Here is a 25,129-nt window from a genome sequence, read left to right on the forward strand (position 1 = left end):
TATTCAATAGAAATTTTATATACCTAGCTTGCTACTTGGTATATAGGCAGTTAATCACCTTCTCCAGTCCCTGTTAGAAATAACCTATAGAACAAAGAGTCAGCAAAGTGGGGATTGAAAACCACTGATCTAAGATGTGCAGACGTGGTGTTCCCTTTCCATAAAGACCATATTGTGCAGTAGGAGCTTCGCTCTGCTGTACACTGGGTTTTGATCTATTTAGAAGTAATTTCCTCTTCCGTTCTTTCTTTAGAGGCCCTGCACCGCCCCTATGGTTGCGATGTTGAACCCCAGGCACTGAATGAAGCCATCAGATGGAGCTCCAAGGAGAACCTGCTTGGAGCCACTGAGAGTGATCCCAATCTCTTTGTTGCACTTTACGATTTTGTAGCAAGCGGTGACAACACGCTCAGCATCACCAAAGGTAAGGCTCTGTATCACAGAGCAGCTACTAAGTTGAAGACTTAGCAACAGAAAATAGAGAGCAGAATCCTTCTCCGGATAGGAATAGGAATGAGTGCAGTTAGAGAAGATTATTCTCCAAATCGATGACTATAAGCAGACGTTCTCTCTCTCTCACTTGTGTTGGAGAGACACCTGCCGGGCAGTTCTCCTAGTACAGTCTCAGCTTTGTACAACACTGCCGAGTGGTCTAGCCCAGCTACGGCTGTTCCCGTTCTAGAGTCCCCAGATCACCAGCCGGTTGAGACACCTATTATAGGGAGGGGCAGAGGAAAACCTTTACATTATTGATGATAACAAAATTTAGCACTTTCACCTGGGGCAAAATCAAGAATTAAGAATTGCAGAGATATTTTCTATTGCTGTTCAGTACATGTATCAGAATATGACCTTCTGCAGAACTGTTGTAAATCACATGCCATTTAAAGCTTCAAGAAGGAGACAAACCTCATATCTCCAAGAAAAAAGAAGTCTTTCTAGTCTAAAAAGCTGGACTACAGGAAGCTTTTTGAGTTCATCAATCAGACTGCTGTAAATTAGGGAACAGTATCCTAGGTATTCTGTCTGAAACTTTACTTCATAAATACTTTATATATAGCAGTTTAGTTATAAGATCACCGCTGCAGATTTTTATTGTTAAACTACAAACCCAGGCTTAGTCAGCTGATAGCGAGTGTCTCCCTTAATGGGACCCAATAGATTGCACTGTGCTTATTTTGCTTTTTTCTTTCTGGTCATAGGTGAGAAGTTGCGAGTCCTGGGTTACAACCAGAATGGTGAATGGAGTGAGGTACGTTCGAAGAATGGGCAGGGCTGGGTACCAAGCAACTACATCACACCAGTGAACAGCCTGGAAAAGCATTCATGGTACCATGGGCCAGTATCACGCAGTGCAGCAGAGTATCTGTTGAGCAGTCTCATCAATGGCAGCTTCCTGGTTCGTGAAAGCGAGAGCAGCCCAGGGCAGCTATCCATCTCGCTCAGGTACGAAGGACGTGTTTACCACTACAGGATCAATACCACCTCAGATGGAAAGGTAAGGATCTCTGGATAATGCTGTGGGGAGAGGAAATAAGGATATTAATTAAGAGGTGGTGCAGAATCTGAAGTTGCAGCCTGCTAAGAGAGGGGTGTATGTGACAGAAGACAGGTCTACAGGTTGATAAATATAAAAAAAGAACACATATGTCAAGAGTTCGGTGGTAACTCACTGAACACCACTTTGGAAGAAGTGCAGATGGTACTTATCCTGGCTGAAAGCAGTTAGGGAGCAAAGCAGTTGTGGTTTGATGTGATATCTTTCCACTTAGAACAAGCAGAGCTTTGGTAAGTCAGCAGTTTTGATCAGCATTTTGAAACCTTGGTCAAATAGCAGTACGATGTGTTGAATGATGCAGAAACTGGCCTTGCGCTTGGCTACAAGAATTCCAGTTTCTACTTCTATAAAGCACGAGGCAGGAGACAGGACTGCTCCCAAGGGATAGCTTATATCTAGCTGCCTTCTGCAGGTAAATTTCCCACAGATCAATATTAATTTGCCCAACAACATGCGAACAAATACTCTAAAGTCTGGTTCCCTTACTTTTTTTTTTTTTTAAAACCTGCTAGAATGTTTTTACTGTACCTGTTTTCAGTGTTACTGAAAGCTTCCAGCTGCCTTCATTTAAGTAGATTCCTGGTTCGTTCTTAACAGGTATATGTGACAGCAGAAAGCCGTTTCAGCACACTAGCAGAGCTAGTGCACCATCACTCAACAGTAGCAGATGGACTGGTGACAACTTTGCATTACCCAGCACCCAAGTGCAATAAGCCCACTGTCTATGGAGTGTCCCCCATCCACGACAAGTGGGAAATGGAGCGGACTGATATCACCATGAAGCACAAACTTGGGGGAGGGCAGTACGGTGAGGTGTACGTTGGTGTCTGGAAGAAGTACAATCTCACGGTTGCTGTGAAAACATTAAAGGTGAGTTTTCAGATTGTTGTGCGCTGTTCATTTGGTCACCATTTATGATAAGGGTAAGGAAATTGTAATGTTCTCAGTCATACCACCTAATGATATGAATATCAGAAAATGGAGTGTGCTGACCTGCATAAAATCTATGCTTGAGAGTAGCTTTTGCAGAACAAAGTTAGCTTATCAAACTTGGACCAGTGCATGTGGCTTAGAAACAATTTGGAATTTTGGCCCAGCAAGCTCCTGCAGGAACTGTGTGTCCAAGTCAGATCTGTAGAAATGGTTACCAAGTCCACTTCCCTTCCCTCACAAGAGCTGTGGAAGCTTTAAGAAATGAAAGGTGTTGGAAATACCCTCTACAGCATCTCCCCTACTCCTGGAATAATTCAGCTTCTCCGTTTATCTTTCTTTTCAAAGCCTTCTGTTTGTTTCAACATTAACAGCTACAATTCTACGTACCCCCTAAGTAAGGGAGCTTTCAAGCTTAATTTTTATAGCTAGGCAGGGGAACTAAGTCAGTGACCCTGAGAGTCTTCCACTCACCAGCCACAACTGCTTTGGTAGCCACAATAGCTACCAAAAAGGAAAGCGTAACGCTTTCTGGATGCTGCAGATCTGTCACTTGGCCATGCTGCAGGCCGGACAGGCAGCTTTTCAGGGCTGTTATATTTTGCTTTGGTAAAAGCCAAAACAGTAGAATGGAGATAAGCATGCCATCATTTATATTCAGCTTGGAGATGTAGTGTTCAGCAGACCTTGGTCATGAAGATGAATTTTCCCTTCTTTTGCCTCTCTGTTTATCTAGGAAGATACCATGGAGGTGGAAGAGTTCTTGAAAGAAGCTGCTGTGATGAAGGAGATCAAGCACCCAAATCTAGTGCAGTTGTTAGGTTAGTGAAATTCCTTGCTCTTTCTGTTCTTACTTGAGTTTCCGCCAGAAGGAAATCTGTCTTGTTTAAAAGCAGTGGCAGATTTTCTGTATTTATATAACTTTTCGAATCAGGTCAGGTTATGGGTATTTTTGGTATTTTTGACAGCTTACTCCTTTATGTAGTATTGGAGTAAGAGACGCTAATTTTAAATAAAACATCAAATATTGTCACTTACATTAGTAGACAACTTTGCTGTTGAGGCACAACTATGCATTATATAAAGTTTGCAATATCAGCCTCCTGTTAGTTTGTACCCTTGGCCTTAGACATGCTCCCGGGTTCAGTTATCAGGGTCAGATTCCTTTTCTGCTGTATTAAATCAGATTTACAAAATCATTTTCCATGACTTATTTTTCCGATAGAATAGAACAAAATTACAAGAAAATTCAAAGTGAAGGAGAAAAATTACATTGGAAGCACAATAAATACCGTTCTTCATACTTCTCAAATCAGAGACGTTTATAGAAAAAGCTGTACTAAATAGAAAAATCAGTCCATAATTAAGCAGAAGACGACCAGATCGCTGCTGTTGTAAGGGACCCTGTGTATCACCAAATAAGTACATGAGATCTAGGCAGTGGAGATCCAAGTCAGATCAAACAGCACGTGAATGGAAGAAATCTGCCAGCTTTACAGCTTGGCTGTGCCCTGTTTGTCTCACTGGCAAATGCATGATATGATGATCACTATTAAATAGTCTGCATAGCTGTTAATTCTACATGTACAAAGATTCTTAAGGAGACACTCTAAACCTTTGCTAGTGTTTAATTGCCTCTAGACTTTTGCTGCTTTCAGGAGCAAAGCTGTCAAGCCAAGCCTGGGATGAAAGGAGAAATGTGAAGAATGTGAAGGCTTTTAATAATGGCAACTATTCTGTACCCATTTAAAAAATGGGCACAGATGAAGTGTCTGCCCAGCCCTGTCTGGTTCCAGGACTAGAGACAAAGATTTCTCATCAAAGAGATGCATTTTTGGTCTTTCTGATGCACAGTGTAGTTGTGTTTCACTCCTGTATGTGTGTAACGGTATAAACAGACATTCAGCAGTGCTGCAGTGGGAGTTCACAGAGATTTGACATGAGTATCCTGTTGCCCTCCTCCTCTGCTAATACATACTTTGTACATAATTGCAATGACTGTAGCAAGTAGTCATCTGAGGAATGTGTGAGAATGCTGCTTTAGGAGCAGGTCCCACCGTGCTGATCACTTACCCAGCTAGCACACATGGGAGTGCTTCACATTACTCTGTAGTGACATTTCAGTCTGGAAATCTTGCCAGTTGACAGGTACCTACTTCCAGTTGGCCACTCTTTAGCTTTATGAAGGAGGAGAGGAGAGGAAAAGCAAATCTTATGTGTTCAAAATAACTCCTATTTCATTCTGTAACCCTCCAAAGAACAGAACTACTCCTTTATGTATATTATATAGGAGTAGACATGTTTCCCTCTATCACTTTATGGATAGAGATGGACAGATAAAGACAGAAACACTGAATTTTAAGTTGGGCTGCATTGATCTGGGTCTTGTAGATGGAAGTCTTCACTTCAAAGAAATACTCATCGGTACAAAATGTGACAAATGGATATTAAATCAGGAATAGTGGTAAGGTAGGGAAGAAAGGGAAGCTTTATTCACATGCTCACTCCTCGTCACTGCTAGGTGTCTGTACCCTGGAGCCACCCTTTTACATTGTGACAGAATACATGCCGTATGGGAACCTGCTAGACTACTTACGGGAATGCAACCGGGAGGAAGTGAGTGCTGTTGTGCTACTTTACATGGCCACCCAGATCTCCTCTGCTATGGAGTACCTGGAGAAGAAGAACTTCATTCACAGGTGGGTAAAATCACATTGAGCTGGTACAATCTCAGATTGCAGTGATGAATGGATTGGCAGAATTCTTCCTTGCAAGAATTGCAGGAATTCTTCCTTTTCGGGATGTTTCTTCCAGATTTAGGTTTTGCACTGGGTTATCCATGGGCTGTTTTCATTTCAATATTGTCTTGCAATTCCTTCTCCCCATGACTTTCATGCCAGACTTACAATCTTGTGCCTGACTGCCTGACAGCTGTGAAAGTTGGTGGTGTCCTGTTCTGATGTACCCCCTTTGTGCAAGGCATTGTCAACCACAATGTCCTATTTTCATCCAGTCAGATAAAGCCATGCCATAAAGCTGTTACCAGTGTGTGATGAGCTGCTGATCTCATCCTATTCTTAGGAAGCATAAACTTCTCATCATAACAACTATCATTACTGGAAATTTAATAGAATTTAAAGAATGAACCCTAAATCCTGACTTACCTTATTGCTCCTAAGAGTAAGTCCACACAGTGCCTGACACTGTTCAGAGCAAAGCTCACATTGCCTTTATGTGCTGTATAAAGAGAGTGCTTCATTCAGAAGAGGGGGACAGGCTATGCAACCAGAAGACTTATGTTCAAAAGCCCTGCCCTGCTCCTGTAAAGGAGTGTGCTTTTTTCCTTTATACAGGGACCTGGCAGCACGGAACTGCTTAGTTGGAGAAAATCACGTGGTGAAGGTGGCTGACTTTGGCTTAAGTCGACTTATGACTGGAGATACCTACACAGCTCATGCTGGAGCCAAGTTCCCAATCAAATGGACTGCTCCTGAGAGCCTGGCCTATAACACCTTTTCAATCAAATCAGATGTGTGGGGTAAGAAAACTCCATTTCAGTAGTCTGTTCTGTTTCATTTTGGTTTTCTTTGCCAGCCTAGACAGTAACTTGCTTTGTGGCTTGGGCAGAAACACATGGGGAGGCCACAGCTTCATGAATCAATAGCATTTTTAGCATGTCATGTCTTTACCTAGACTGGCCTGAAATATCTGCAAGAAAGAGATGCTGCCTTAAGCTGCAGTACAGGCCACAATGTAATGAGCAACACAAGAAGAGGGCAGACTTACGTCGTGGTTTAACCCGGCAGGCAGCTAAACACCACGCAGCCTTTCGCTCACTCCCCTGCAGTGGGATGGGGGAGAGAATCGGAAAAAAGGTAAAACTCATGGGTTGAGATAAAGACAATTTAATAGGACAGAAAAGGAAGGGAAAATAATAATAATGATAAAAGAATATATAAAACAAGTGATGCACAATGCAATTGCTCACCACCCGCTGACCAATGCCCAGCCAGTTCCCGAGCAGCGGCCGTGCGCCCCCGGCCAACTCCCCCCAGTTTTTTGTTCAGCATGACATCATATGGTATGGAATATCCCTTTGGCCAGCTTGGGTCAGCTGTCCTGGCTGTGTCCCCTCCCAGCTTCTTGTGCACCTCCAGCCTCCTCGCTGGCAGGGCAGTATGAGAAGCTGAAAAGTCCCTGACTTAGTGTAAGCAGTGCTCAGCAACAACTAAAGCATCAGCGTGTTATCAACATTATTCTCATCCTAAATCCAAAACACAATGCTATACCAGCTACTAGGAAGAAAATTAACTCTATCCCAGCCAAAACCAGGACACATGACCAGGAATTTTGTCTTTTCTCCTTTTGCAGCCTTTGGGGTGCTGTTGTGGGAAATTGCTACCTATGGGATGTCACCATACCCAGGCATTGACCTCTCTCAGGTGTATGATCTGCTGGAAAAGGGCTATCGGATGGAACAACCCGAGGGGTGCCCTCCAAAGGTTTACGAACTGATGAGGGCATGTGAGTATCTTCTTCCAGTTTGGGGGACAAAGCCTGAGAGTGGTGGGAGAAATCTGTAGTTAACTCTGAAGTCCTTGCTTCTTATGTGCCATTTTGTTAGCTAATGTGGAAAAGGCCCCGTCACCTGAGATGTACCTGGTTACTGATGCAAATGAGTCTGGTCTCTAGGGAACAAGAATTCACTCTCAAAAACTGTCATCTCTGAGTACAGCTAGATAGCACCTTGTGGCAAATTGTACTGGTATTTTGTCAGTAGGACTCTTACTATGGAATCACCAAATCAGAAGGAAATTTAGTTCTCTGCAAACACAGCACCTGTGCAGGAGACATGTAGTTGACAAAGTTGCACAAAATGCATCCTCCAAGCACTCCATGAAAAGTTCCCTAATGCTCCATAACAAATTGAAAATCTACTAATAAGAGGCCAAAAGATACAGTGTGCTAGAGGAAGAGAGCAACAGAGTTTAAGAGCATTGCTAATCTCCTTCAGTCCCACAAGAGCAGAGAATATATTGGGCAAAAGGCTGAAGATCCTAGGGAGCAAACCAGGCCATGCCATTGAGTAAGGTAAGCAGCTCTGAGCAGAGAGACCCTGTCAGTGTGACCAGGGTGGGAAGAGACTCCTTGGTGCTAACTCAGGCAATCTGTGTGGCCCTCAACATACAAAACAGACAAACCAGGGCTTAAGAGGCCATTTTACAGCCTGTCTCTGGTGATGCCTGATCCCCAGCATGTCAAAGAAAGTCAGGGTGAACTTCAGTTATGAAACAAAGCAGCTGGGTAATTATGAAGGATATTGCTTCAAAAAACCTTCAGGAAGCTGACAAAAGCCCCAAAGCAGGGAATTCATATGATATTATTGCAACCCAAAATGAGCAGAATGCCAGTCACTTTCCAGACCCTATGGTGATATCACAAGTTAGTGCTTCCAGAATGCATTCCCCTAGTGCAGATTTCTAACTACAGAAATTACACTTTTCATCATGATACCCTTCTGTAACTTTCCAAGCTCCATCTTAGACCAATGCACTCTCTTCCGCTTTCCCCCACAGGGTGCATACACTCTCCTTTTGGAAGGCTCTGCTTGAATTTCAGTATTAAGAGCATGTGAGCAGAATGTTGCCTGGAGCTTTGCACACACAGTTATCTGTGACTGGGCTAGATGTGTTCAGTCCGAACAGCCAGAGTAGAAACATGGAATTCTCCTTTGCCAAAAAAATTCAGAAAGAGGGATAGGGAGATCAGAAAAACCTGTGGAGTTGGCAGAGAGCTGGGACTGTTAGAATTGGTTCCTTCCTCTCAAGATCTGTTTGTTAGGATACGGTATGAATTAATATCTGTGAATGACTTTAAAGCCTGATTAATAGTAGGAGATCAGACTCTGACGACAGTTGAGAAAGCTTAGGTATTTTCTGTCTCCTTGGACAGAATGAAAATTTATCTCCTACCCATTTCAGGCACTGAGACTTACTCTGCTTTCTCACACTGCAGGCTGGAAGTGGAACCCACCAGACCGACCTTCCTTTGCTGAGACCCACCAGGCTTTTGAAACCATGTTCCACGACTCGAGCATCTCAGAGGGTGAGAGCCTCTGCTGCTTTACTTCTGAAACAGTACTGGAGGTTATTCCCCAGAGTGCTATAACTTATGGATGGGCCCTTAAGGCTCATCTGCTAGCAGTGGAGGTTGTGATGAAACTTCATCCCTTACTTAATTTCTTAACCATAAGTGGGTAAATACATTCTCTTACTTGCTGCACAAATACTGAATAAACTTCTAGACGTACACCAGTAAAGGGGACAGTATAGTTTCATTTGAGCACTAAGATGCCAAAGAGTTAATTTAAATAATATTGTCTCCTCTATTAGAGGAAGCCTCTTGTTTCCAAGACTGAAGAGTAAGAAATAGTGAGTGATGCTGAGGGAGAGAGAAAGATGTATGGATATCACAGTCCCTTGCTGACTGCAGCAGTTAGGTTATGAAATATTATTCTACCAGCCTTCATTTTTAAAGTGTGCCTTAATCTCTGGATTTTCTACTTAGCTACTTGTAGGAGCGAATCTGTGCAACTCAACTCTTAAATGTAATCAACTAGGAGGTAAATACTGGTGAGAAGTGTGATACAGCAGACAAGCAGAAATGTCTGAGCATCTTCTAAATTTTTAAATTAAATATGAAGCTGATCCATCCACTTCCCTACTACAGAAAAAACACACCAGATGGAATTCTACCAGGGAGGATCTATAATAGGCACATCAGGTGGCCCACACAAATGCCAACCTGGGTGTGGCCGGGAGGTTGTGGCGTTTTTTCTGATTTTTTTCAATCACATACCTGGTGTTGATGTTGGGAAGGAAACATGCAGCCTTCATTTCTGATAGGGAGGTGCAGTGCTTTGTCTCAAGCAAAGCAGCTCAGATCAGATCCAGAGAGGACACAACTTTTGGGGGATCCCAGGAGCATCAACAGGAGGCACCTTAATTAAAAACAGAGGCAAATGCATTAAGTGCTAGCTTTAGCTCTTGAGCAACCCTTAACCCAGCAGAGAGCTAGGCTGTACTAGACCTCATGTACAGATCCTACCACTGGGGGTTTTTTGCTGAATTTATAAAGATGTAAATGAGTTTGAAAGCATTGTGAAAAACACCTTACCCTGAATACCTCTAGGCTTGAGCAAAAACTAAATCCATAAACTATGTATTTCTCAGTCATGTATCTCTTCTTGCCAGTCTGGGTTTGCAGTAAAGACCCAGGTTCTCTTTTGCTCTTCCTCTGCCGGTCTCCGTTCCAACTATTCCCTTTTTGTTTGGGTTTTTTTTTTCCTTACAGAGGTAGCAGAGGAGCTTGGAAGAACAGCCTCCTCCTCATCCATAGTTCCTTACCTGCCCCGGTTACCCATGCTTCCCTCCAAGACCAGAACACTGAAGAAACAGGCAGAGAACAAGGAGAACATCGAAGGAACACAAGATACTGTGGAGCACTCAGCTTCCAGCTCAGCACCAGGTATGGGCACTGGGACAGTGGCAGTGAGGCCACGTGTTCTGGGATAGGCTTGCTGCTGGTGTAAATTGCCAGAGAAACAGAAGAAAACAGAACAACGTGACATGGGAAGGTGCTTTGTGCTGCTACATCATGAGGGCTGTTGGCACCTCAGCTGCCCAATTATTTACCAGCAGATAGAAAACACTGCAGTTTGTTCAATGTTCTTTTAGTAAATCCCATTGTGGTTTTTTCTTTTAAATTTAGTTTTGCTGCTGTTTTTTAAATGACAGCTTCAAAACTAAAGTTGACAATGCAACAAGAGATTTTCTTTTATACTTGTGGTATTCGGGGAAGGAGGGAAAAACTACAGAAAGGGAATAAGAATCTGGAAGAAAAAAGCAACTTCACTTTTTCCTGAACTCTCTCCTAAGCGGCCTCCTCAGTATAGACAACAGACAAGTCATGCATGCAGAAGTGGGAAAAAAGTAAAAAAAAAAAATCAAAACCGCAGCAGCCTTGCACAAAAATAAAAGTGCTAACTTCCTCCCTCGGAGCTCATAAAACCCACTGCAGGATAGGGAGGTGGAAATGGAAATTGATTTTGCAGATTCACACTTGTTTCTTCTGTCTAGGTTTTATCAGAAGCACACAGCCAACAAGTGGGTCTCCCGCACTGCCTCGCAAGCAGAGGGACAAGTCACCCAGCAGCCTGTTGGAGGATGCCAAAGAGACCACTTTCACCAGGGACAGAAAAGGTGGCTTCTTCAGCTCCTTTATGAAGAAGAGGAATGCTCCCACACCTCCCAAGCGCAGCAGTTCCTTCCGGGAGATGGAGAATCAGCCCCATAAGAAATACGAGCTGACGGGTAACTTTTCATCTGTTGCTTCCTTGCAGCATGTGGACGGGTTCTCTTTTGCTCCCGCGCAGCAGGACGCAAGCCTGGCACCACCCAAGTGCTATGGTGGGGGCTTTGTGCAGAGGACCCTCTACAACGATGATGGCACTGGTACCAGCAGTGGTGGGGGCATAAGCACCGGTGGGTGGTCGGGCATCACTGGTTTCTTTACACCACGCTTGATTAAAAAGACTCTGGGTTTACGAGCAGGAAAACCCACTGGCAATGAAGAAGCTTCAAAGCCTTTTCCAAGGTCAAACTCTACATCTTCCATGTCCTCAGGGCTTCCAGAGCAGGATAGGATGGCAATGACCCTTCCCAGAAATTCCCAGAGGTCAAAAATCCAGCTGGAACGGACAGTGTCCACCTCCTCTCAGCCCGATGAGAGCACGGGGAGGGCCAATGACCTGCTTCCCAAAAGGTTTGAAGAAGGCCCTGCTTTGACCAGAGAGAGACCAAAAGCAAAACTCTTGCCGAGGGGTGCCACAGCACTCCCCTTCCGAACCCCCTCCGGAGCGGAAGAAAAAGAAGGTCCAGGGCTAGCAGCAGCTCCTAAGGGCAAAGAAAAAAACAGTGGCCCACGGCAAGGGGCCCTTGAGGATGGCGAGAGACTGGGGTGGTCATCTCCAGTAAAGGCTGCAGCAATACTTCCAACCACTCATAACCACAAAGTGCCAGTCCTAATCTCACCCACTCTAAAACACACTCCAGCAGACGTGCAGCTCATTGGCACAGACTCTCAGGGTAATAAATTTAAGCTCTTATCTGAGCATCAGGTCACTTCTGGCGACAGGGACCGGCCCAGACGGGTAAAACCAAAGTGTGCTCCACCTCCACCACCAGTGATGAGGCTCCTACAACAGCCAGCTGCCTGCTCAGATGCAGCAGAAGAGTTGAGCAACGTAGCGGGAGCGCAGCACGGACTGGAATCAAGCGAAGGGAGTAAGAAGGCAGCAGCAGCAGCAGCACCTGTTGGTGGAAAATCTGGGAGGCCCGTGATGCCTCCACCTCAAGTGCCTCTGTCATCGTCTTCCACCTCCCCAGTAAAAATGGCCAACGGCACGGCTGGCGCAAAAGTAGCGCTAAGAAAGACCAAACAGGCAGCTGAGAAAATCTCTGCAGACAAAATCAGCAAGGAAGCCCTGCTGGAGTGCGCAGATCTTCTCTCGAGTGCCATCGCCGAGCCGACACCAAACAGCCAGCTGGTGGACACAGGGCACCAGCTGTTGGATTACTGCTCAGGCTACGTGGACTGCATCCCGCATACACGCAACAAATTTGCCTTCCGGGAAGCCGTGAGCAAACTGGAACTCAGCCTGCAGGAACTGCAGGTGTCCTCAACAGCTGCTAGCGTCCCTGGGGCAAACCCCGTCCTTAATAACTTATTGTCATGTGTCCAAGAAATCAGCGATGTGGTGCAAAGGTAGCTACTGTCAATCTGGGTAAGAGAAATACACACGGGGAGGGGGGGACTTTTTTTCTGTACTGATGCTTTCAAAAGGAAAGACTGATACTTGAGTATGTGAAGTACCTCAGATCACTGAGTTCTCCTCACGTTTACAGGTTCATCTCAAAAAATGGGGATGGAAAGGGTAGATTAAAGCTGTAAGGGGCAGAACATTCAAGTATTTGTCCCTACCTAGTCAGTCTGATCTGCTTGGTATGGCAAGGGAGGGAAGTTCCTTGCTCCTCCCTTGGAGAGGCAGGAGAATCAATAGCAGGTTCTTGCTCTGGGAAGGATGGTTTGATGTGTGATGGCTGGAGTACCGGAGTGGCTGCAGGCCATTCGGCTGTACAGATCCTCCCGTCTGCACCAACGCATGCTTTGGCCTCCTGACAAGGCAAAGGAGAGGCACTGGGGCTCCGTTGGTACCAACTGCCGAGCAGTCTGAGCTGGAGTAGCCCTGAAGGGGGAGGTCGCGTGCAGTTGGGGGAAAGGTCTAATGCACTGACAGTATTCAGAGCTGCTGGAGGTGGATGCACTAGCCCAGATGGCTTACTTCCACGGCGCTGTTGCTGCTGTAATGAGAACTGCAAAATTAGTTAATATATGAAACTATCCCTTTTCCCTCCTGTCCACCTCATCCACCACACGTTCTCATCTTTGTTGTATCGGAAGCGTCAGGGATGCTGGGCAGACTTACCACTGGAATACCCCCTTCCCCACCACACAGCCTTCACTCAGTTGATACCTATTTCTAGTGGTCTAGTGTGGGTGCTGCTTGATGGTCTTTTGTGAGTAGTTTGGGGCTCTTGCACAACTTGCCAGTGTTGTTATTGGGATGGGTGGGGTTTTTTTTGTTGGTTTTTTTGTTTGTTTGGTTGGTTTTTTTAAGCTCTAGATTGTTTTTAACTTGTTACCAGGTTGACTCCCCAATTCAGTTTCATCACCTTGAGGACCCATGGTAGGTAAGGCAGAGCCTCTGCCACCCCTGGCTGTTCTCCACATTCCTTTAGCAGTCACAGCGCTGCGGGGCCAGCTGGAGAGCCAGAAAGTACAGCCTCGCCTGCCCGCCCGGCGCCCTCGCTGCTGCAGGGTTCCCTGGACCAGTCCCTACTCTTGGCATAACACTAACACTTCATACTGACGGCTTCCTGGGATTTGTTCTAAGGCTTACTGGTCTCACAGGCTTTCAGCTTCCCTGCATATGAAGGTGACAAAGTACGTCAGCACGCAGGGGCATCACAGCCATATTTTTATTTATTCCTGTATTTTAAAGGGTAGACCAGAAGCTCATGCTGTGGCATAGGGAACATGCGCGTATACTGGGCACTCCTCTGCCTAAGATGTGACAAGTGTTAGGGCTCTGCCTTGGAGAGCTCCTGCGGGTTATGGTCTCTGACGTCTGACACCTACTGACAATCCCAGAATGAAAGCAGTCGTGTGGTTAAAGCTGTCTTCCTTGGTCTTAGTGCTGTTTGTAGACCGTTGTGGCCTCAAAAAGCTGGTCTTCTGCGTATACGCACAACTCCCCGAGATGTAAATGTACTGGCAAGTAGGAAAACCTCAACTAACTGTTGGTTTGAGAAAAGAAGGAAACAGGCCTGATACCTGGCTGCAGATACACGTTACCCTGCATGCTGCTGCTCACTTCACACTACTGGTGATGATAGAGGATCTGGCTTGCTTTGCACCTTAAATCTTTTATTTTTCGGCTAAAATGCTTTTTTAACTTGTTTTTGAAGTGTGACTGTGCTGCTTTTAGTTTGAACATTTAGAGTTGAGCTGGGGCACAGGTGTGAATTTAGAAGATGGGCACTTCCATCTCTGTCTAGAAGCATTGCCCTGTTGGTGCTTGGAAGTAGGCTGGGCTGTCTCGCTGTGTCCCTGTTTTTCCCATGGAGCATAGCGAGACAGTGGCCTGAAAAATCTTTAGAAATGGGCTGGTGTCTGAGAATCCTCATTTTTATTACTGGTCTGTGGTAAACAAAGTTGTGCCACGATGCGTGAATGTGCACCAGTGGAGCAGTATGTGAGGTAAAATGGACCATGTAAGCTACGCTGTCCAAGTGAAATGGTGAAAAACAAAAAAAAGCAACCCACACCCCCCCCTCCGCCCCACCTGACAGGCATTAAAGTGAATTAATTATTCCTGCGAGTCAGTTTTACTCCAGTGAGCTAGTACCTAAATGGAGACAAATGAAAGTACAGTGTGGGTTATTCATCCTGACTTAGCAGTACCAAGCCTACCCAAAAAAGCTGCTGTCGAGTTCTGCAATAGGATTTTCAGCTTGCCCAGGCTCTCCTGCAGCCCTCAGGTCAGCGGGGCAGGGGAGGCTCTGTCGGGGCTCTGTCACAGCAACGCTCAGCCGTAAGGCAGAATACCACACCGTTATCTTGTAGACTTTGCTGAGGGCTTTTGTGGTTTACCTTATCTCTTTCAGTCATCTTTATCAAAGGTGTGCATCGCTCCATTGCCTTTGGAAAGGTGACCTGCAAAGGGAAGAAGGCTTGTGGTATTGCTTCACACGGCCTTTTAAACAATCAAAAGGGTTGAAAAGGTATGGGAGCTTCTTCGGGGCAGAAAGGCAGGTCTTGTTTGCCCTGGCAGACAATTGCGTGGTTTCATCATTGTACTACTACGCAGCCCAGGACAAACAGGCTCAATCTGAAGTGATTCTCAGGGGAGAGAGATTTTAACCAGAACGTTTTAGTCCAGTTCTGATGAGTATTTCGAAAGCAGCCTTTTTTTTTTTTTTTTTTTTTTTGTTCCTTACCCTGAATGCCAGTCTTCCAGAAAAGCTCCAGCAAAAGTGATAGAATAGCAAACAATTCCTGGAATTTCTAACTACTAAAACTCCCCTCTTTCAGCCCTTTCGAAAGAAACTAACTGCCCCAGCGAAGGACTGGATCCCCTCCACTGGTCATCCCCGCTTCCTTTCAGACATCAGGTGATGGGCAGTGGGACAGGGCAGCGGGCAGTAACACCGCTGAAGCAGCCGTCTGCTTTTACAAAGTCACGGAATGGCTGAGGGTGGCAGGGACTGCGGGAGCTCATCTGGTGCAACCCCCTGCTCAAGCAGGGCCACTTACAGCTGCTGCCCAGGAGTACGTCCAGATGGCTATTGAGTATCTCCAGGGATGGAGACTCCACGACCTCTGTGGGCAACACGGAAGCCCATTCAGTTCTGATCCCTCCAGTGGAGGGAAAATGCAGAATAGTGGAATTCGGGGATTTGCCTGTCGGCACGCCTCTGGAGAGCGTTTTCTCTGGTCTTACCTATGGTCTCACATCACGTAGGTAGGTGGTAGCAGAGGTAGTGCTGACTTGACACTAGGGTCTTTATCCCCCTAAGTAGGAGGCGGCAGAATTGCTGCTGCTTCTACTGCCCAACAGTGTTTTATTCCCAAACTGGAATTCTCCCCTGCCCTCTGGCGGGATAGCAAAAGGATGGTGTCTGGGATAAATCACCATTCAGTTGTTCTTCCTTCCACAGCCACGCTCCTAAAATTGTTACCGTTCCTTCTCCCTTTTGCTGGGTTTGGCTTTCTGTTCAGCCTTAAAGGTCTTTACTGCAGCAGCTGCTCTGCTTTCAGCCTTGCACAGTATGTTCAAAGTAACATAAGGATGGTGAAGCCCTGTTATTTGTCCCGCTGAAGAGCACCTCCTGCTCCACTGCTTAGGGTTGAGACAAGGCATAAACTCCTGTCGCGTTTCCTTTCCTCAGCACTGTCAGAAGGTCTTGTGGGGTAAGGATGCAGCTGCAGCTGGGCTCTCTCACTTGCACTAGGATGGGCTAGAATTCGAAGTAGTCATCTTTGCAACACGGGATGGCATCACATAGGGCCTGGTAATGCCAAGCACAAAGCACGCGCTCACACGTGTGAGTTGATGTGGGGCACTTTCTCTTCCTAGCTCCTGGGGGGAATTAGCTGACTCACAGGTGCAATTCTCTTCTTCCTGCACTGTACACCCTTTTTAACCCCAGAAGTGGTGCACTCAGCTGTCTGACTGGCAGCACTTCGATTTAATCGTATTTTTCATTAATGCGGATAGGGGTGAAGCGGAATTAAGAGTCTGGGTCTTGGGACTGCATCAGATTTAGCTGCAGGGAAAGCGGAATTGAATGGAGCAGCGTTGCTGATGCAGAACACAATGGGGAAAGGGGGGGCTCTCCGTTCCCATCCTGCTCACACGGGACATTTCTCCTGAGCACCACTGGCCTCGTGCCAGTGAGATGCAGTCAAACACACGCATGTTGACATCCTGTCATGTGTGCTTATGCAAAACTTACGGCACACCGCTCTCTGTGGGCAGGAGGAACCAAACCCCACAGCGCGGGGCAATAGCTGCACCAAAACCGCTATGTTAACAGAGCAGCCCCTCCCTGAAGGGCAGCGGGTGTGCGAGCAGGTGGGATGGGTTCCGCTGTGCAGCCGTGAAGAAATCCAGGCCCTGATGTCTGTACCGCTCACCTAAGGCAGGCTTGCCCAGCAGCTGAGGCGCTCCGCATTTTGCTTGTTGGTGCTCTTGGGCAGCAGCAGCTGTGACAAGCACTAATGAAGCCAGAAGATCTTTTTTTGCAAATGTAACAGGCTGCTGTCTTCTCTTTTAAAACTCTCAACCCAGCCCTGCTGCTAATCAGTAGCTGGCGGGAAGACCAAAGGGTAGTGACCGCAGCACGCTCGGAAACCTCCCACTGCAGCGCGAGTGGCACCATCTAGCACGGATGGGCGCTGGGGTTGCACTCCAATTGCCTGTAGTGTAGAACAAAACCTTCAGCCTGTTCCCTGGTAGTAGGAAATAAGAGGTTATGGGACACCAGAGTTATTTATAATACCTACACGGTAAGAAATGTCTGTACCAAAGGAGGTCATTCTTCCAGCTGTGTCTGTTGGGCACGGGAGGTGAAGCCCGATCGGCTCGGCACGCTGTTTGTATCAGTAGTGAACTCATTGAGGGCAGGAATGGATTGAAATGAAACACGTTAATCACCAATCACTCTACCAGTGTTGTCAACTGTTTTTGTTTTTAATTGTTATTGTAATATATTTTGGTTGTTTTTTCTAATTTAATTCTCTCACTATCGTCTGACTGTGAACTGCGAACAGTGTTAAACTTGATGTAAATAAGGCCCTTTGAAAGGCCTCTTTGCCTGTCGTTCCACAAAGTTTTGCCAATTTGCATTTTGTTTTAAATAAAGGTTGCAATATTTTATTGGCAAAAAACACTTGAGTGTGTGCTGCTTTTTTTTTTCTTAAGGAATATTTGAAGCTGCTCAGTACTAACCTGAAGTTTGTTATTTTGGGTAGAAAAGACAAGATGGTTATAGACCTGTTGAAAAGAGAAATAATTTAATTCTGCCAAGTTGCAAAGAAAAGCAGTATCTTTATTTATGCCTTTAAAATTAAACTTAACATTGCCGTGGAGTGGTCAGAGGAAAGCAGTTCTTGCTGTTGGGGTTGCATAAGCAAATGCTCACTTAATTCTCAAACATAGATGCATGTGACCTGGCAGAGCGCAGGTCTTCCATCATCAGTTTGACAGTTGCCCTCATTAGTCACACCGCCACCTCCTTAATCAGTAACAGTAAGAACTGCTTGACGTGCCAACTCCATACCAGCCCCGCACTGGTGAAATGGCTGACAAAGTGACTCCCTTCCGCTCCAAACAGCATCAGTTTAACCTGGACAGCTGAAGATTCTTTTGTATTTAAAAAAAAAAAGAAAAAAATCATAGGTTATCCTGGCTTATACAACCTTTAAGCAACTAACCTTCAACTAACTAACAACTTTCTGCCTGGATTATAAAACACAACCCGAGGTGTGTCTTTCTGTGGGGCTGTGTCCTCCCTTCCCCCGGCACATCTCCCTCTGCTCTTTCCCAGGCTGAAGCTTTAGGCTTGCGATTAAGAGACGATCCACAAACCAAGTCTCAGAAACGCCTGACCACAGCGCACGCTGGCGCAGGCCCTAAGGTCCAATCTAGAGACAACAGGTAAGTTTAAACTAACTTTGCATCAACTGAGCAGTAAGAAAGCGGCTGGCTCGTCTTCCTGCCTTGGACTACGAAGCCTCGTTAGGTAACGGGGTCAGCGTGCCCGGAGGGAAACGCGAATTCAAAGTCTGCGGGAGTAGTAAGTGCGTCTGGTCAATCTTTTCCCAGAGGTCGTGCTGCTCATCGCGGGCACCGCAGAGAGGTTCAAAGCTGAAAATGGATCAAAGGTCTGCACACGGGGCGTCCGGGGAGCTAAGCCCTGTCCTTGGCATGTGCTGTTTCACCTCATCGCCCCAGCCCAGCGGTGTTGGAAGGGAGCTTTGACCTAGAGGTCACAAAGTGATTCCCGAAACACTGTTGAAATTTTTTGGTCCTGCTGTAACATACTTATCACCTGGCAAGTACCCAGACAGCAAACACTGGGGCTCCTTAGTGTAGTAATGCTGATACCAGCCAAAAACCCACAGCCACAAACTGAAAAAAAAAAAAAAGAAAAAAAGCCCCAAGCTTACTGCATCCCTGAAAACCCGAATTCAACTGCAGCCTGCTCCTTCCGCCACCATCCTCCTCCGCTGCCCTTTGCCCTTGAATTAGTCTCCCCTTTTTTCTCATTTTGCAATGAAGCAAACAGGCTCTTCACCGAACTGCTTAGAAAAAGAATTTCAGCAGAAGTTCACCTCGTCCCCGCAGCTGCTTCCATACAACGAAAGACTCCAATGAGAGAGGGACGCTCCAAAGCGCGAGGCTACGGATTTGACATCTCCAGAGGAGATTACTCAGTCATTTTCTCTACGCAAGGGCCTCCCTGCACAAACCACGATCCCGAGCCTTGTGAGTGCAGGAGAGCAAGAGAGAAAAAACCCTCAACTCCAGCTAAACACTTCTGTGTAATTTGAGAGCTTGTAAAGTGACCGAGAAAACTGGGGACAGGGACGAGGACGTGGCTTCTGCTGGATTGTCTTAACAGGAGCAGTCTGTCCGAGGCCTTCATTATGTGCTACCAAACCAAGGACTTGGACATCCCCGGTCACACCAAACCAAGCACCTGTCAGCACAACCAAATCGCTACTTCAGGCGACTACCTGCTAAAAGAAGGGACTTAAAAAACTCTGGACAGACTTCAAACACAGCCAAGCGCAGGCTGTCCCTGTGTCCCAGGCGTAAGGCTGGGCAGGGTGCGCCTCCTCCCCTGCAAACAGCCCTCGGAGTCACAAGGGGTTGCGTCTCTGTCCCCGTGCAAGTGCGTGGCTGGGTAACCTGCTGGCCTGACCTTCTGCAAGGAGAGCAGCTCCTAGTGCGCAGAACCACCGTCACCACTGGCGTGGTCCCACCTGGTGTTCAAGGAAGAAAGTAACTGATGCGCTGGGATACAGATTTACAGCCCTGTGCAGAGAAAAGCTTCTCCTCTTTGGGGACAAACACCATCATCCTGGCCACCTCGTCGAGGGCTGTCTCGGTCGGGCCAGGAAAGCATCCCGTGCACAGAGCTTCACGTGGTGGTACTCCAGGGGCAGGAACGGCACGAAGAAATCAATGAGGTTCTCTTCGAGGAGGTGGCTGTGGGCGTAACCGTTCTCTGTAGCCAAAAGCAAGATAAAACAAACTTCAGAAGCTTCATCTGAGAGCTGGCATCCCTCTGCGAGGGTCTTTCTGAGGGGGCTGTCTTGGCTTATCCAGCTGGACGTGGTGGGAGAGAGACCCTTCCGCTTGTACGGAGCTGGCCAGCACTTAGTCTGAACACAGAACGTCACCAAGGCTTGCCCACCTCAGGCCAAGAGGAGCCTGAATCCCCAGAGAAGCCTTTCATACTTCCCTCCGGGGTTAGGCTGCCTCTCGCAACCTGGCCATTTTCAGGGCTGAAGGGGCAAGAAGGAGCCACGGCTCCCTCCTGGTGTGCCTCGCTGCCGCAGCGGTGCCGTGCTCTTGGGGCTGTGTTTTTGTGGATGAAGGAAGGGGCTCACGTTGCAAATAACCCCGGGGTGGGTGTTGGAATAAAGGCTTGTTCCACAGCACACACACTCGTGCAGCACGAGGTGCATGGTTCTGCGTAAGCAAAGCCCCGAGCTGGCGTGGAGGGGCAGGTTTGCGGGCAGCCTGCCCACAGCATCCCGCAAGCGAGCCCAGCTCTTACCTGCAAGCTCCAGCCGCAGCCGCTGCTCCAGGAACTCCATGGAGATCTCCTCCCGTGCCCGGCCGGCTCGCCAGAAATCCAGGGCTACCTCATTGATGGTGTTGCCACCGAGATTGCTGCAGACAGAAGGGAAGTCACTCAACCGTGCCCCCAGAGATGAACTGCTGAGAGCTGCCAGCAGCCTCCCCTACAGACAGGCCTCAGCAATTGTCAGCAACGAAGCATTTACCCTGTAGGATCAGCATCCGAAACATGTAGAGAGGAACCTGCTTTCTTCCCAAGGAGCCCCTTTCTATAGGCATCTATAGGGCCATTTTCCACCTTGCCAGCCCAGACCCGGGAGCAGCTGCTTTCTCTTCCAGGGCGGGACGAGGAGCCAGCAGAATCCTCTGTCTCCATCAGTCCCCTGTCCTGGCTTGGATGCCATCGACCCCGCAGGTGACACTTGGCCCCACACCAGACTCAACAAGCCACCCCTGAAAGTCCAAGTTGGAGGGCAGAGCACGTGGCAGGAGTCCCACCAGAAGTAAAGGTCCAGGGCAGGGGTTCAGGTGGCAGCCCAGCACTTGGCAAAGCATCCCCTGCCCGAGGGACAAAGCAGCGTAGTTCCCACGCGAGGGACTCCTCCAGACACCCATGGTGGGGTGGACACGAGGTCCTGACAGTCAACAAGGCTCCCAGGGCACCCCTTCACCTTGGAAAAGCAGCAGTTCAAGGCCAGGCAGCCCCGCCGCGTGCTGGTGAGGGGTTTGCAACAGCCTCAGACAACAGCCCCCAGCCCTGCGTGCCCTGCCACCAGTGAACTGGCGATACTGGGAACCAGCTGGCTCGAGGGCTTGTGCAGGTGGGAGGCAGAGAGGCCCTGGGAGACATGGATCCTGCACCCGTCTCTCCTCTTGTGTCAGAGGCTCTGGACCCATTCCCCAAACGGAGGGGAGGCAAAATTAAAAAGCCACCACTGTTTCCCCCCCCACTGCCTTGTTTGGGGGAAACAGCTTGTAGTGATCGTGCTCCCACCCAAATCACAGGAGAAACAGCCCCTTTGGACTGAGGACAGCCAGCCAATCCCACCCCATCCCCATCCCCCAAACCTGGGTGAAGCTGCAGGACCAGGCCGGTGTCCAAAGGAGCCCTGGGGCAGAGCCAGCCCTCCTACAACAGGTCTGTGTCACGCTGCCACCGGCTATGATGAAACCCCCCCCCCAGGATTACATGCTGCTGCAGTTCAAGGCACCCTGCTCCCCTCTGCTTGGTGGCCCGAAGGGGCTGACGTGTTGTCCCCCCCCAGCACCTGCACGGCTTGCCAGGTAGGACACAAGGTCAGCTCAGCGCAGCCGGCAGCACGTCCACCCTGCCCTGAGCAACAAGGGAGGATCTGCCTCCTCCACCACGGCTCCTGCCGGAGGCCCATGCAGGTAGGACTGAAATGTGGTCAGCTCCGCAAGCACCCGGCACAGATACAGGTCTTCCACGGGCAGAGAAACTTCCCTGGGCAACCACCACGCTTGGAGGTTAGAACACTCGCCTGGATGGTGGGAGATGGAGAACGAATGCTCTGCCCGCCTCCAGCCTGTGGGAACACCTCTTGCCAGAGCCAAGCTGAAGGCTGTAAATCCTAAATTGAAGGGGGCCCAAGATGCTTGTTCTCTCCTTGGCATTTCTCACTGGCTACTTCAGGCACGTGCCTACCTCACATCTCGGTTTTGAGATGTCCCACTTCTCCCCCCCAGATGCGTCCCACCTAGGCCTGGGTCAGGGACAGCTCTGGGGCATGCACATGCCAAAAACCTTTCTCCCCCTGGATGGGAAAGGAACTGACCTCCAATCGCTAAACCACAGGGTGAGCTGATGCCAGGATCGGCCCTCACAGCACAGCAGACGGATGGCACCTCAGCCTGCAGCCACGGCCCGGCAGCGGGAACTCCCCCCTTCCCACTCCCAACTAACGGTGCCACATTGTACAAGAAATTCCCACCAAGACCCTCAGACCCAGCTTTGCTCCCTGGAGTACGGGCTTTCCCTGCTCAGCTGTGCAGGGTGCAGGGTGCCACCACGTTAGCTCTGCCCCTCACTGGTTCCTTGTCTCAAAGCCTAGACGCTGGCTCGGGTGTCCCAGCTAAGCCGGACCTCACCTCCTCCTGCAAATGCCCCGGACCCAGGGAGGATGCCCAGTATCAATAAGCAAAACTGATCATGGAGGCAAACACCTCTTGGAGGAGCTAGACATCTCTTTCCCCTCCTCTGCAGCCTGAGCCCCTTATATCGCACACCTCAGGGGATAAATTCCATCACTTTGTTCCTCCCCATCCCTTTGGGGGCCCAGAAATCACCTGAGGAAGAGGAAGATGGATCTCCGGTAATCCACCTGGGCCTTGTTATCGTAGTGAGCCATGAAGGGCTTGATGGCATCCAGGAGGCTGAAATGAAGTTTCTCCGCCTCATCGAAGATGAACAGGGACTGCTTGCAGAGCTGCACAGTGTCGCTTATCTGCTTCTTCAGCTGAGCCTGCAGAGCAGCAGGGAGGAGCGTGAGAAGCCCGGCAGCAGTCACCGCCACCAGATCATCGTGCAGGGGCTGAGCCTGGATGCAGTGGGTTAACCCTGGCTGGCAGCTAAGCACCGCTCAGCCGCTTGCTCATTCCCTCCCACCCTGTGGGACAGGGCAGAGAATAGGAAGAGCAAAAGCAAGTAAACCTGTGGGTTGAGATAAAGATAGTTTAACAAGCGAAGGAAAGAGGAAGAAGAAAGAAAGAAATCAAAGCGAGTGATGCAAAGGCAATCACTCACACCTACCACTGGTGTCCAGCCAGTCTCTGAGCATGGCTTCCTACCCCAAAACCCCATCCCCTCAGTTTTTATTGCTGAGCATGACATTAAATGGCATGGAACATCCCTTCGGTCAGTTGGGGTTAGCTCCCTGGTGTGTGTCACCCCAACTTCTTGCGCACCCCCAACCTACTGACTGCGGGGGCAGAGTGGGAGAAAGAGAAAGCCTTGAGGCTGTGCAAGCCCTGCTCAGCAGTAGCCAAAACACTGGTGTGTTATCAACACCGTCCTACTCACAAATGCAAAACACAGTACCCTGCGGGCTGCTGTGAAGAAAATGACCTCCATCCCAGCCAGACCCAGTACACTGGACCATCCCACCATGCTGTTGGCTCTCACCTGGTACGAGTCCACGTACTTGTGATGGGGGAAGTGGAAGAGCGAGATGAACACCCTGACGCACTTGCTCCTCAGCCCATCCCGGTAGAGGTGACTGGCCAGCATCCGGGCCACAAAGTTCTTGCCTGTGCCGGACCAGCCGTGGAAGGAGAGGACCAGCGCCTTCTGCGGCCGTGGGCTCTGCAGGAACCCTTGCACCGCCCGGATGACGACTTCTTTGACCAAGTGCTGCCCGTGGAGCTGCCCATCGAGGTCTGCTTCTAGCCCTGCAGGAAAGAGAGAGCAAGAGCTCAGCTTTAACTTGCAAGCCCAGGTGCTGCTACTGCTGCAGGTGGGAATAAGAGGAGGTGACGTGGCAGGGCACTAAGCTCACACAGCCCTGCTGGGGGGGGCTGCCTGTCCGAGAGGAGTCTGAAGTGGCATTAAAGCCACAGGGTTAATGAGGCAGGCTGCCTGTACCCTGCCTGCATCAGCCACTGACCGCAAAAAGACACCGAGCTTCCCGACTCCTTTTTTCCTTTGGGAAGTGGAGGAGGTATTTGACGACTGCGGAGAGCACTGAAGCCCACAGACCCTCACGAGCTCCCAGCAGAGGATACGGATACCAGAAGTCTCAGGGCCAGCAAAGTGCAATGATACCTGCACGGGGCTTACACGAGGCTCTCGGGGTACCCTCCCGACCTGGGGCTCCGTACTGGGCCAGGTTGGGTCCCACTGCATATGCCTGGGAGCTACCGGATGAAGGCAAGGCTCGTGGCAAACCGGAGCAGATAGGCTGTGCAGTAAGGAGCAAACTCTTTTGTGGTCTCAGAGCTACAAATGAATAATGGGAAACAGGACTTAGCTCAGCCCCTCGCCCTCCCACCAGCTCAGCACCCTGCTCAGAAACACCCTTTACTTACATCGCTTGCTAAAACACACTTCTTTAAAAAGAAAAAAACCCACAAACAAACAACAAAAGAGACAACAGGGAGAGGCAGCAGAGACAAGCACTGCTTGGGGTCTCCCAAATACAGCGCAGCACCTACCTGTGATATTGTTGACTATCCTGCAGTCTCCTGTCTTGCAGCACTTGCCGAAGCTGCAGTACCAGGCAGAGAGGATCTCCAGGTAATCCTGGCCCACCAGAGGCAAGCTCCAGCCTGGAAAAGGCAGCGGTCTGAGCAGAGATGTGCCAGCAAATGTCTTTTTTGCATTTTGCGTGGACACCCAGCTGAGGCCGGTTAAGGGCAGCCCCCCACCCAGGTGCAGGGGATCAGCCCCCGCCAGGCAGCCCGGGCTGTGGGGAGGGGGGGTAAGCACGTAATGGGCTGCAGCTGGCTCAGGCGGGCACAGAGAGACATGTTTGTGGCAACCCAGGGTACGCTGAGCGAGGGGGGAGATGCCGAGGGCAGCAACCCTTGAGAAGGGAAGGACAGTGTCCCCAGGGGCTGGGGGCACAGACCCCTGTGCTGGGGTGTTTGGACCTGCTGCTGTTCCTGGGACACGGGAGAGGGAGAGAAAG

General features: G+C 48.8%; 2 protein-coding genes across 3 annotated transcripts in view; one reads left to right on the forward strand and one right to left on the reverse strand.

Moving 5' to 3' along the window:
* The window catches only part of ABL2 (ABL proto-oncogene 2, non-receptor tyrosine kinase), a 16,003-nt gene extending 3,686 nt beyond the window's left edge, over positions 1-12,317 (forward strand). The window contains exons 2-12 of one of the 2 annotated variants that reach the window (XM_009574120.1): positions 254-424; positions 1,203-1,498; positions 2,156-2,428; positions 3,225-3,309; positions 5,010-5,187; positions 5,842-6,026; positions 6,860-7,012; positions 8,504-8,593; positions 9,842-10,015; positions 10,627-10,860; positions 11,173-12,317. In XM_009574120.1, coding sequence (XP_009572415.1) covers positions 254-424; positions 1,203-1,498; positions 2,156-2,428; positions 3,225-3,309; positions 5,010-5,187; positions 5,842-6,026; positions 6,860-7,012; positions 8,504-8,593; positions 9,842-10,015; positions 10,627-10,860; positions 11,173-12,317 — 2,984 coding nt within the window. Of the gene's footprint in view, positions 1-253; positions 425-1,202; positions 1,499-2,155; positions 2,429-3,224; positions 3,310-5,009; positions 5,188-5,841; positions 6,027-6,859; positions 7,013-8,503; positions 8,594-9,841; positions 10,016-10,626 lie in introns of both variants that reach the window. The other variant, XM_009574119.1, reaches the window with a different exon arrangement.
* Positions 12,318-19,667: 7,350 nt separating this feature from the next.
* The window catches only part of TOR3A (torsin family 3, member A), a gene marked incomplete at its 5' end in the record, with an annotated part of 5,665 nt that continues 203 nt past the window's right edge, over positions 19,668-25,129 (reverse strand). The window contains 6 exon segments of the mRNA XM_009574121.1: positions 19,668-19,789; positions 19,792-19,905; positions 20,461-20,576; positions 22,791-22,966; positions 23,626-23,891; positions 24,654-24,767. Coding sequence (XP_009572416.1) covers positions 19,668-19,789; positions 19,792-19,905; positions 20,461-20,576; positions 22,791-22,966; positions 23,626-23,891; positions 24,654-24,767 — 908 coding nt within the window.

This window comes from Fulmarus glacialis, unplaced genomic scaffold (assembly GCF_000690835.1).
Source record: "Fulmarus glacialis isolate BGI_N327 unplaced genomic scaffold, ASM69083v1 scaffold453, whole genome shotgun sequence".
Lineage (NCBI taxonomy): Eukaryota > Metazoa > Chordata > Aves > Procellariiformes > Procellariidae > Fulmarus > Fulmarus glacialis.